The 13,341-nt window shown below is 46.7% G+C and overlaps 1 protein-coding gene across 1 annotated transcript in view; it reads right to left on the bottom strand.

Moving 5' to 3' along the window:
- LOC311361054 (receptor-type tyrosine-protein phosphatase F-like) overlaps positions 1-13,341 on the bottom strand; it is a 121,637-nt gene that overhangs the window by 83,219 nt on the left and 25,077 nt on the right. Inside the window, 2 exon segments of the mRNA XM_084481228.1 lie at positions 9,411-9,552; positions 10,611-10,756. Of these exon segments, the coding sequence (XP_084337354.1) occupies positions 9,411-9,552; positions 10,611-10,756 (288 nt within the window).

The following is a 13,341-nucleotide window of genomic DNA, read 5'->3' as shown; positions in this document are numbered from 1 at the left end:
TCACCTTCCGTCGGGTTTTATATGACGGAAGACTGCAATATGTTCCTGGCAGCTGTCACTTCATACGGAGTTGTCTGATAGGATTTCTCCATGCGGATTGCTTTTCTTAGCTTTGGCATCAGGATTGATATGAATCCATATGTAGAGAACAGTCTGCATATGGGGCACATTCAGCCCTCAAACATTCCAAAAAAATAAAGTGCACCTACATATATGGAAGATCGGCCCCAGACTCAACAATAACTGCTGGCTTTTCTGTTTGTTTATCGCAGGGTATCGAGCCATCTAGCATGCATGTAGGGAGATACATGCGGGCAATATGGTAATCACCACCTCGGCAAAGCTACGATGCACAATGCACTTGCATTGCAGTGAATTTCCTGAAAATAGTGGTGACGGCAGGCATGTTGTGGTCATGCAAGGCAGATACTCAATGTGGATACACCGTTTTGGAGATATCATTTCATCATCATTATCAGATATGACAGCTGCATGACAAGTGCACGTGTGTGCAATACCATGCCAAAACTTGGGGAATCTAAAGACAGAGCATTAGATGCTTGCATGTTTTGTCAAAAAAAAAAAAAATTGCAATGTGGTACAACTATTAACAACTATTATTTGTTTATGTAGCCTAACACTAACAAATTATTAAATAGCCTTTAGAAGCAGTTATGAAGAATATAACATTTTGATGCAAATCTCAATATGTTTTCTTCTTATGGTGAAAGCTAACATAACAAAGGGCCAGTACCGAAACGTTACCACGAATAAACAAGTGTCATGTTGAAAGCTCCTTAGTGTGTGAGGCATTATTCAATCGATGAACGATAATATTTTAAATGCTAAATGGCACAGGCGCCGTAACAACCACAAGCTTAGATAAACATTTAGAGCTTTGGTTGGGTATCCTCTGTAAAATGACCAACAGCAAAACGTCCAATTAAACTGGATCGTAAGAAAAGACTGCAGAGATTCAATAAACATGATAATCTCATCCCTTTAGAATCAGTCACGTATTCTAGCGTCATATTCGAAATGTTCACATGGTTGGTAGTTTGACTCTCTAGATTTTTTTTCCATTTTCCTCGACTACTACGATTTTGTTCTCACTCATTGGCCTCTTGCACTGTCCCCGGGGCAACAGACATGACTGACGTTGATGAAGGAGTCAGGGTAGATATCCCGGCTTCCACAGATATAGATTGCCGGGAGCGCGGGCGATTGATAGACAAGCAAAGCTGATAGTTAGGCTACATTGCCCGAGAGCGAGTGTGGATAACAGAGATTCCTTAAACATAACGTGGGAACCTGTAAACTGTGTTGAAGCAAAGCACCGGGGGGAAACATTGGGGTCACCAAAAGCGTGGTTGGGGTCGCTTTGCAATTTAAGAATCAAAATGACAGCAGAAAGTGTTATTGATTATATTTCATAAAACTCAAAAATACAATTCTTTCACTCCAGATAGGTTATCTGAACCTTAACTGTCGAACAAAAAACAACAACTTCTTGGAAAATCTGCAACCTGAGATTACTGCTTATGAGAAACAGCCTACTTTTACTTTTGACCGTTTGACCGTCATCGGTCAAGGCCATCTACAGACCCTTGGACCCCACACCTGCCAACATTTAATTGTTTTATAATTCAGCATTGTGTGTTAATCACACTCATTTCTCCAATGGTTTGAAACCCACGTGGGCGTCCAATCCGCCCCCCTGCATGGCGGTTGACCCCCGACCTCCTCCACACACGGGGCCAATGACCAGGGTTCACCTTACATTTGGGAGCGTAATGCATGCGATTTAACCCAGAGTCACCCTATCCCACCCCGGGCAAGCGCATTGCCCGGCTGCCTGTGATTGCGGAGACCTTGGAATGGGTGGGAGTATGGGGGGGTGGGGGGGGATGCAGATGGAGTGCACGGAGGAGAGTGATTCCACCCCGCCATACCGTCAGAGTCCTTGGGTGAGGCGTGTGTAGACAGATGCAGTTTGTTCCCGTCAGGCTGCCTATGATCTATGATGTCAGGCCTGCAGCCAGCAGATGGTGGGAGAGAAATTAAATAGGTGACATAGGCCTCCACAATGCAGCTTAGGAAGAACAGGGGGGGGGGGGGTCACCTCACATCTGTGTGTGTCAGTGTGTGTGTCAGTGTGTGTGTGTGTGTGTGTGTGTCAGTGTGTGTATGTGTGTGTGTGTCAGTCTGTGTCGGTTTGTGTGTGTGTGTGTGTGTGTGTGTGTGTGTGTGTGTGTGTGTGTGTGTGTGTGTGTTTGTGTGTGTTTGTAAGTGTCAGTGTGTGTGCGTGCGTGCGTGCATGTGTGTGTGTGAGAGCATGTGTGTGGAATTTCACATTTGGATTTGGCGGGTGGTCTCCTTGCTTTGTTCGGGAGTAGCACGCACTATCCGTCCATCTAAAATTGCGACCAAACTATGTCGGACAAAGACGAGCTGCACTATACCTAGCGTTATTGTCGCAGACAATAATGTCAAACACAATGTACCGTCACGCGCTCTGCTGCTCACGCTAGAAACTTTAATATGGCCTCACCGCCAGCATCTCACAAATGCCGGCGGATGGGCGGGCGAGCAGAGCAGACTCAAAGAGAATGGGGTGGTAATACGAGGGAGAGTAGCTACACAAGAGAACCTATTTTGCTCATTGTGGGTGATTTGAATAGCAAACGGCAAAGGAGGGGATTAAGTTGTCGCAGGAGCAGGGCTCTGTATTAAATCATTCCCATATAGCGCCTGTATGTATTTATCTTGCCTGGGAAGAGGCGCGGGGAGATTTCTATGCTGTTTATCCCGTCAGGTTTGTTGTCCGCACTTGCCTGGCTCTGGAGATATTTATTACGGGCATTGTGTCGCAGTCATTTTCTGTCTCTGCACCAGGGACCACCTATAATGCATGCAGAACAAATAAAGCCCTTTCCTAACCAGTGAGGCCATAATTTGTTTACCGCTACCAAATCACTGAATAAAGACTCCCCGCACAAACACACACGCACACACACACACGCAGAAAAGGGGACAGCATATCGAATTCCACTTTTGGATTTTTTCGAATGCAATACTCATTTATGACATTGAAGCTGCAGCGATTGGATATTAGATAGTTGGATCGTAGGATATTGACGATGTTTCACGTCATGCTTTTATTTTGGCGTTTTTCGTGTGTGTGGCGGGGGGGAGTTGATTCAACTGGCAGCTACATTCACAGAAGCCCCTGCTGGCCGACATGCGAACGGTTTTTACAATCTCTCTGCGACACTGGAGGAGCTGAGGTGATGACGGCCCTTTTGATGGGCCACCATTAGATAACGTTCTCCACGTGTGCAGCCTGCCCACCGCCGTCACTCCCCACTCCCAGAGGGGTTCCGGAGAACGTGGCTTGAAGGCGGGGCGACGGGGTGGGGGGAGGGTGGGAGAAAATTGCACAGGAGGATGTACCTGATATTCCACAGTAAACGCGCTCTGAATATTACGCTCTAATCTGTAAAAAAAAAAAAAGGCTGCCACGGGTTGCAGTGCATGCTAATTTGCGGCGCCGCTAACCATTGTAACACGGTTTAGATGCCGCTTAGCCGTTTTTCCCCGGTGGGGACTAATGCGGTGCGAATCAGGGCCGAGCTGTAAATGGTAATGGGAATATGAAAATGACTCCACGTCGTGGAAAGTGCGTGAGTCGCGTTTTAAAGTATGACGTAAGTCGGGAATGAAAGAAAGACAGAAAAAAAAAAAAAAAGCGTTTACTTGGGCAGTTGCACCGGGCCAGGGGGGGGAGGGGGGGCATAGAAATCAGAGAGACAAGCTCAAGGTCAGTTACAACAGCCTCGTTATTCAGGTAATGAGTCAGCATGCCATGCCAACGCTCGCAAGCACGCACGTGCACACACACACTCACGCACACAGAGACACACACACACGCACGCACACAGACACACACATGCACAAACCACACAGCCATCCATCTATTCTCTGCTAACCACTGTGGCCATGCTGCTGCCACCTGCCACCGTTTTCAATGAGAGAGAGTGAGAAGGAAAAGACGATGGTGGATGGGGCACACACAGCAAGACACAGAGAACAGCACAATAAAATGAGAGCTCCCTCTGTGGAAGGAAAGAGAGCAAGCACAGGAGAAAGAGAGAGAGAGAGATGGAAATTCACTGGAAACTATTACATGAAAATAATAGCACCGAAAAACAAATGGAGGGGCCGAGAGAAAGAAATACCCAAAAGGAATACAATACATACAAGAGAGGGGGATTACAGACAGAATAACGGGACATGGGAATGAGCCAACCAAAGCTGAAACTTAAGATGGGGACAGAGAGATTAGGGGCATGAAAGTGAGACGAAGGTGTGCAAAGTCCTATTCTGACATCATGTAGCCTCTGTGCTTTATTATCTGCACGTGCTCAAGCAGCTATACAGAAGCATGCAAACACAGATCTATCTCTATACAGATAGAGACAGTAATAGGCAACACAAAATTGTGTCACCTATTTCACTTTTATCCAAATATGAATCCCTTTCTCACGGCAGCACACAGAGTGTTAATATTGTTAAAGCCAAACGCTGCTCTCAGCACATTACTCACCATGACAGAGTGAAAGGCAACTGAAGTGGCGGAGTGACGCTGTGGTTTTGTTTTTCGTGCGGTGCTGCAGTTAGGCACGCATGCATGTACGTCACAGCCTCTCTCCCTCCCTCTCTCCCTCCCCTCTGTTACAACCCCTCACTAGATCAATCTCGCTCCTTCTTTCTTTCCCTTCATCCATTTCCAATCACACACAAACACCCACGGATACACAAAACACAAACACACTATTATAACACGCATACACACACACACACACACCTCTCACACAGGGGACGTGATGAGGAGTGCGGTGAGCTGTGGGACCTACGTCTTCCGTCCTGGTGAGTGTGACCTTTGGAGTGGGGTGGGGGCGTGAGAACCGGCGGGAGGAACAAAGAGCGCGCGGGGGTTTGGGGGGGGTGGGTGTACCCCGCGTGACAGAATTACAGAGTGACTCAGGCCTCCTGACTGCAGAAGGGGCCGGAGCAGCCTCTGTGGTGGGGGGATGAGGAAACCGCCGGTCCGAAACCCCCCCCCCCCCCCCAATAGCCCCCTGCAGGTAGGCACTGAGCAACATGAGGCGAAACCTGTGCTGTTGCAACCCGGGTATGCACAGCCAGATCACAGAGGGTCAATGGACAAATCAAAGTGGAAATGAAACGAAAGAGGAAATTAAAGGGGGGAGGGGGTGGGGGGGGATTCATGCGCAGAGGTAACTGCGTCTGACACACCACCGCCACGAGGCACGCCTGCCTGCACGTTAGCCCTTTTGTTTAGAGCAACGGTGCAATGTATTCATGGCTGATTAGGCCGTGGTTTGACTCGGTCCAATTTTTTGCACCTCCCTGAAAGTAAACAAAAGACACAAAAAATAAATAAAAAGAGAAACGCGCTACACGGGCAACCTGTGTGCGACAGCGGTCACACAACCAGCGCTCAGCGAAAAAGGCGAGGAAACTAAGTTAGACTACAGAGCGGTTACATAACGCTATTATTATATATAGACGCAAGCAGAAAGTGTGTTTCAGCGGCGTGTTCTTGGCAAACAAAGAGGCGACAGTAAATCCAAGGATCACAGCGGCCCTGTCGATACCAAACTGTGCTGTGCTCGATTGGAATGCACCCGTGTCGACGTTCCCTTTCTCTCAGACACACTGAAGACATCATCATTCGTAATTGTGTTAATTAACGGCATTACTGTGAACACACTAATCCGTGCCAAACGGCCCTGACTTTCTTGATTGTATTGACGGCACTACCTGTGTTGACTGTCACAATCTATATCTTTGAGGCAGGCAGAATATGAAATAGTAATTCTCGACCTTGCCGTGCTCCGTTGAAACCAGTAATCCTGAACGACTCAGCCACACTTAATAATGCTCTTTGTGGTGGAAGCTGACATATGCACGTGCACTCGGTGGAATTGTTAGAAAGTCATGCACCTTTTCTCTCGCAGCGCTATGCTGGAGTGATTGGCGGGGGAGTGCCCCCCCTGCCCCCCCCCCCTTAAACAGTAGGATTTTGAGTGCATTCATGTTGGCTCAAGCATCACATGCAGTATATATTCATGCTAAAATATGTGGAAAACAATCTTGTGTGTTTTCTTAGAAGCTTTTCTTGTATCACATTTACAAGAAAAACGCATGGATACAGAAAAGCAAATTGTGCAATGTTAGGCACTGGTGAACAAATGCATGAGAAGAAAACATTTCAAAATGGCATTGGACATTTGAAGAATGACTGAATGACTGCCCAAACCAGTCTGCCCTGTCCCATCAACAAGCCAATACTTCACTGTATAGACAGCTCTGTATATACTAGTATTCTCGTTTTACTCCTTTCTAATCCATTGGTTTATATGTCATCAATACGAATGCACTTTATAGACAAATGACAAATGTATTACACTGTCTTGTGCGACGACAAATTGGCTACACAGAACCCTGACCTCATTCTACCATTCTCATTCGCATGCAAGCAGAGTCTGCATTATTAAAGTTCAACATTGCATATGCAGGGCCTAACAATAAAATTATAACAAAGGAAAATATGATATGATGGTAATTTCTAACAAAATTACATTTGAACCACTGAAGCCTGAGATTGAATAGTTGAAATGAAACATAAGTGATTCGATTTTAATTTCACAACGCTGATTGAGGGGGTCATCACTTTTTTGTAAGCTTGACTAATCCTTCCAAAAAAATGGTGTGTGTGTGTGTGTGTGTGTGTGTGTGTGTGTGTGTGTGTGTGTGTGTGAGTGATATGGTGTGCTTCAGACTTCTTGTTCATTTGCAGATGGGTTACTCATTTTGCTAATAGATGTGTATCACTCTGTGCTCATTTCAGATAGGGCAAATCAATGTAACAAAAGAGGTGACTATTCAATGACATACAGTGAATACAACTCAATTACATATTACCCATTAGGCAGGTAATATGTAAGCGTAAAGTTTCGGAGAACGCTCGCCTTTCAAACTCCTTCGCGGATTCAGAAGATGCATTATGTCTTTGTCATGGCCCCAGGGCTTTCTCTGGTTATTGAAATGGACTTGACATACCACTAGGCAACAGACATTTGATAAAAATAGAGCCGAGCATTCGAGTGCTCAGCGAGGGTGTGCATCTCTCTGCTTTTGTGTGCATGCACGTGTGTGTTTTTGTGTGCACGTGTTTCAACCGTCTTCGCAGCAGGATGAGCACGACAGTATCAAACGTTTGCCTTAGCTCCTTCCGTTGTGTGCAGAAACATGTATGTCAGTGAGGGAGTGAGTTTAAAGGTCCCCACAAAAATTCCATTGAAACTCAATAAATTCTAAAGTCTTTTTGATAGTGTCCTACAGTGCTATGACTTATGACTTAAGTACCCTACATTGTATTCCATACATTTCCGACTCTTAAATGGTGTACCAGGAAAAGTATGGGAACCTTTTATACGACATGCACATGTGGTAGCGTGCATCACTCTGTCGTAGCAATGCCAGGATTTCCCCTGGCATTTCCCCATGCTAATAATTTGCATTATTTGCATGATGCAGAGGCACTTCGAACGCTATTCAAAAGGTAAGCACGCACGGTGCCATTGCTCTGACACCGCAGTCCCACTAAATGCACTCCCCCTGTTTGTTAGTGACACCAATTGGTCGCAGAGTAAGCCCGGTCGTACGCTAGTATTTTTTTCTCCCCAAGATTGAAAAAAAAAAAAAAAAAAACAGGGACCCAGTTTCAACCTTTGCACTAAACATCTTATCTCATCTGATTCATGCGTGTCTTACGCTGTGGTTTGTTTGTGCAGGAGGGCGCAATCACACTGCTACTGTAGGGGTTGACTGCAGGGGAGACGGGGGGAGGAAAACAAGGTGCAGGCGAGGGGTGTTGAGGGTGTGTGTGCCAGAGAAAAGTCCCTGAGGGAAGATTAGGCAAGCCTTGGCCGATGAGATCATCAAGTCAATGTGAAAAGAGGGAAAATGTAGGCAGTGAGGGGGGGGGGGGGGGGGGATTCTAATGTAGGTTTGGAAGGCAGAAATATGAAGGAAAGTGTAGTCATTTAACGTCCATGGAAGGCAATGTAATCCACCCCCCCCCCCCCCCCCCCCGAAGGCAAGCACTGCATCTTATTGTTGTTGTTATTGTCGTTTCCCCGCTCACTCCACAGTTGCCTAATGAAATCCACTCCTATTGTGACTAGTGTCCACAAGGCAACGCTGCGATCAATTCAAGGATGCAACCCCGCTGCTCACAGTTCAGCCGCACGGAAGGATGGGCAGAGTGAGCCTCACTCCAGATGACATGCATCTGTCCGCACAGACATGGAGGCGGGTGGGTGACTGGGGGGGGGGGGGGGGGGATGTCAAGTTAGTCTGGAGTCAGGGAGGTAGAGAGCCCACTACAACAGAGGCAGGAGATGTGGGACCCTCCACACTGATTCTCATCTTAAAGCCTGATGTTGACATGCCCAATATGTCAGCCACATCAGCAGTCAAATGCTAAAGCTGCAGGCCAGTCACGTTGGGTTGACCATAGAAGAGTCATCATGCTGCCAATGCCATCCATGGAACTGATGGCTTTTATGAGGTTTTTGCAGAAGAAGGGCCTTGATGGCTAACAAATGTACTGAATTGCTGCTGGGAAATGTCTCACGGGCCCTATATGGTGGTTAGCTTATTGCCAGATATATACGATATACCATATTCAAGGCACATATAGGCTTATATGTCTCACTAAGTGGATTGCTAAGAAAAGCTACTGAGATATGGTTGCCCTCCCATGGCATTGCAATGTTCACGTGTCCTCTGTGTTTTGGAAATGTTTATGTATGAATCATTAATGCAGGAAAACATCCGCTAGCATTTGGAAGCGTCGGGAAGGTGCTTAAAAAGCTAAAAAGCTCTAAATGAATGCAGATGAGAGGGAGGGAGGAAGGAAACGTGAGAGAGGGAAAGAAAGAAGAGAAGATGGGGAGAGAGTGGGGGTAAGAGAGACAAAGCAAAGGAAGGTACAGGCAGAGACTGGATAAAATGGAGAGAGAGAGAGAGACGGAGAGAGGCTGACACAGAAAGACGGTGTGAGAGAGAGAGAGAGAGAGAGTTAGGCTACAGGCAGAGACTTGATCAAATTGAGGGAGATACAGAGAGAAAGAGAGGCAGAGAGAGAAGGAAAGGGAGAGCGAGAGACCACCATACAAAGAAAGGTACAGGCAGAGACTTGCTAAAATGGAGAGAGAGAGAAATACAGACAGAACATAGATAGAGACAGAGGTGGAGACCACACCGAAAAAAAGGGGGCTACAGGTAGCCTAGGTAAAAATAAGTACCAGCGATACCTTCGAGCACGGTGAGCTTGGCGCTGGTGTTGATCTCCCCGACGCTGTTGGTGGCCGTGCACTCATAGATGGCCTCGTCGCGGTGCGTGCGCAGCGGCTGGATCCGCAGGACCGAGCCCGAGCCGTCGTCAAACTCGATCACCTGGTGTCGCCACGGCAGCACGGCGGGATTAAAACAAAGGGGGGCTTTGTCAGTTTGAGGGATAGGCCAGTGAACGAACAGTGTCACATTTTCATACATCAAACGTTGTCGTGTTGTCATGTATCAAAAAACCGCCACAGCCCGATGCACTCGCTCACTCACTTAATGCCGTGACACTGTTGACTCGATTGATGTCTGTGACAGCATTTCCCCAAATTTTTTGCACAATTTGTTTAAATTAAGCTATGTTTCAGCCTTAGTTAGGGTTTTCCCGGTAAAGCTTGAGACACTAGTTTAGATTATATATATAATATCAGCAGCGAACTTCGTGGACTTTGGTCTTGGTGATGTGGACTTCCCAGCAGTAGGACACTAACAGTCCCTTTCGGGAACACACTTGAAGCTAAAACGTCATGCTGAAAACTGCCATTGTAGCCTTGGCCACACCAGTAGGAGTAGAGGAGGCTGGGTCCAGATCTTCTGTTTTATCTAATCAGCCGTGTTCAACTAACCTCACCAAGGCCAGATAACTTGTAATCAATATAATACGGGAATTAATTTAAGGTAAATCACGCATGCAATGCTTATAGTTTATGGCATCGTGTGGACGATTCATTTTGGTTTTGATTTTAAAATGTCAAAAGTAAGGTATAATAAATCACTGTCTGGGAATCACTGTGAATATACTCAGGGAGATGGAGCAGACTCCATAAATCAAGATGGAGGGAGATTAAAGAGAGCAGGTGTGCCTGGTCTCGCTCAGAGAGGAGAAGTTAGCACAAAGCTTAGCAACAGGGGCAAATGATTGTGTTTCCACCCCCGCCCCTTCCCACTCGCTCTGGGCTGGGCGGGGCCACACCGAGCTAGACAACACCATGCAGATGTGTGATTGCAGTTTGCAGTGATTGAGTCTGGCATGTATGCCATCTTGTCCATCGACAGCTTAAGCTTTCTTTCGTCGGCGTCTACCGAGGGGCTATGTATGTACGGGTACATGAACATGAACATTACACTATACGTTCACAGTGTGCTTATGAATCCCTGCAGGATTGACCCACCTCAAAGCGCTGGGAGCTGACTTTCTTGCCCTTCTTCATCCAGGTGATCCTGGGTTTGGGCTCCCCATTGGCCTGGCACACAAAGGACGCCACGCCCCCCGAGATTCCTATCTGGTCCTCGGGGGATTTGATGAAATTTGGCAAGCCTATGAGAGAGGGAGGGAGAGAGAGATTTACGTTAGCATTTTGGGCAATGTTGTACAGCAATATCGTAAAACCGTGTTCAGCTACAGGACACCTACAGGAATGTGCGCCAAAAACGTTCAGAGAACAAATATTTGAGTAGTATATGTAACGACAATCTCATTTTACTGTTGTTCACCTCGTAAACCTTAATATACCCCAATGTCCCCTAGCTGCTAAGGCATTCCCAAACACCTCACCCAAGTAATCCACATCTCATACATCATACATCATAGCCACCACCATTTCCCCAATCCAACAATGCTAAAAACCCTCCTGGAGGGTGTGAGCACACGAAAAGCTCCTGCTCATTTGCAGCACCCTCTCACTGTCTCACTTCCATGTCACTGTGGTCCTGCGTGCATCGCGCTGACCTGTTCTGCTGCTCCCATGGAAGGAGAGTGTGGCATCAGGTCTAGCCTCTATCCCTGGTTGACCTTCTAGACCCAGAACACTCGGTCACGCTGTGGTGGGCATGCACAGTAATGACAACATGACACGACGCTGGCCTCATCCTTGGTGACACGAGGCGCAGGTACTGGGTTATGGGGCCAGGCCACAGCGAGGCCGTGTGCTTGCAAGGCGGTCCTTGCGTAACTCCTCTAGGAGTTACCGCATCGATGCGTTCTCCCTCCCCCCCCTTATTTGAGTTTGAGTTAAAAACGGTCTGCGTTACGTTGGGCGACACCTGCACACCGCAAGGTTTCAGCTGCGCGGCTGTGAGGTGTGTAACCGTGTGCGTGTGTAGCTTGCGTGCCACACCCTGAGCCTTTGTCGTGTACACGACAATGGCGCTCCTTTCAACGCCACTTTCTCTCCGTCTGGATGACGCAGAGATCACCTTCGCATGAGTGTGTGTGTTTGTGTATGTGCTTGTGCCTGTGTGTTTCAACGTCATTATTATTACTGCCAGGGTGGCTTGTGGATCATCCCCTGAGCTGTAAGGAGGGGGGGGGGGGGCACCTAAACCACAGTTCTGACTGGCAGGCCGCCCCGTCGGTGAATAAACAAGAGGGCTGCGTCATTCCACCGTGTATACGGGACAGGAGCAAGACGGACGTACCGGCACACTGGGGAAAATCCCTAACACTCTCCTTTAATACGTCTTCTTGTATGATGTTTGGTGGAGGGAGGGAGGAGGGGAGGGAGCTAGATGGACGGGGAGCCAGTGGGAGGAATCAATATCTAGTTACCATACGGTAGCATCACCTTCCGATGCAGAGGGGAGCCTTTAGCGAGAGCTTTTGTACCCAGTGAATGATGGTATTCGGCCATAGGCCCGGGCACAATGACTAATATTTCTTAATGGGGGGCCATGATGGATGGTCTACATACATGTATATACAGATGAATAAATACCCATGCATACACACACAAACATGAATCACGTGCAGGGACGCCACTCATGATCATTTTTATATTGATTGCACGGTTGATTCTTTTATTGATAGATCGCTTCATCTAAAACGATAGATTTTCAACCAAAAAACCCAATTAATTCAGATGGATTATCAGAGGTTCTCAAACTCTTTTTGTAAGCAAAGTAATGCAACCCCCCAACCCACCTTCACAGGATTCCATCGTGTATGGAAAAAGGGTTAGCAACTGGAACAACAAAAACTGCCATTGAGCCTACATCCTTCAATTTAAAAAATGAACCACTAGCATTGCTCAGATATATTGCTTTTCAATTCAAATTGCTGTAATCTGCCTCGTTGTGCGAGTGATTCTTGATGCACAGATTGTTCTCTGCGGAGCAGTCCACGCATTGCCATGGTATTTATGTCGCCGGTTTGCAGTAATTAATGATGTACATCGCTGATACATCTGAATCTTCAGTATTCGCCTTGTTGACGGACATCGGCCTATAGGCAAACACGATGACATTCACCAATGGCAGTGGCTGGTGATGGTCCGTTGTTTCACATCCATTTTTAAACACACACAATCGGAGTCATGTGAAAGAACGTTGAATTAAAGGTTGTTTCAATCAATTTGTTTGACTGAATTGGTTAGAACATATTCTTTGTTTCCTTGGCAAAAATGGGGGCATAAATAATTTAAGATACAAAGAAAAAGGAAACACCAGTATTATTGACTAAATTGAAATTGTTATTTTAAACATCTCTATCAGCCGAACGTCTCACAATGGGTGCACTCCTTGCCGTCACATTGTGGCCTCGCAGTTCGCACACACTTCTTGCGGAGCTTGAGGTGTGCGTTGCGCGTCATTTATGCTCTTGTATGCAACACATTTCAAATTGTTGTGCTTAAACTTTTATGTAGTGAGCGATTTTTTCCCCTCACTAAAACACATTGAATTATCCTTTCCATCCCATCTCCCTGCGCCCCCCTGCCCCCCTCCCCCCCACTCTGTGAATCACTGATGTAAGATATAGTAATATTCCCTATGTTCACATGTCCCTATGTTGTAACAAAGACCTTTATAAATTATATGAATGACAATGATTCAAACTATATATAAACGACTTTGCCTACACAAAGACATTATGCAAAACAAAACAGCAGCAATACATTTTCGATGAGG

This window comes from Micromesistius poutassou (assembly GCF_964030765.1).
Source record: "Micromesistius poutassou genome assembly, chromosome: 16".
In the NCBI taxonomy this organism is placed as follows: Eukaryota; Metazoa; Chordata; class Actinopteri; order Gadiformes; family Gadidae; genus Micromesistius; species Micromesistius poutassou.
This window is presented reverse-complemented; position numbering and strand designations above follow the sequence as displayed.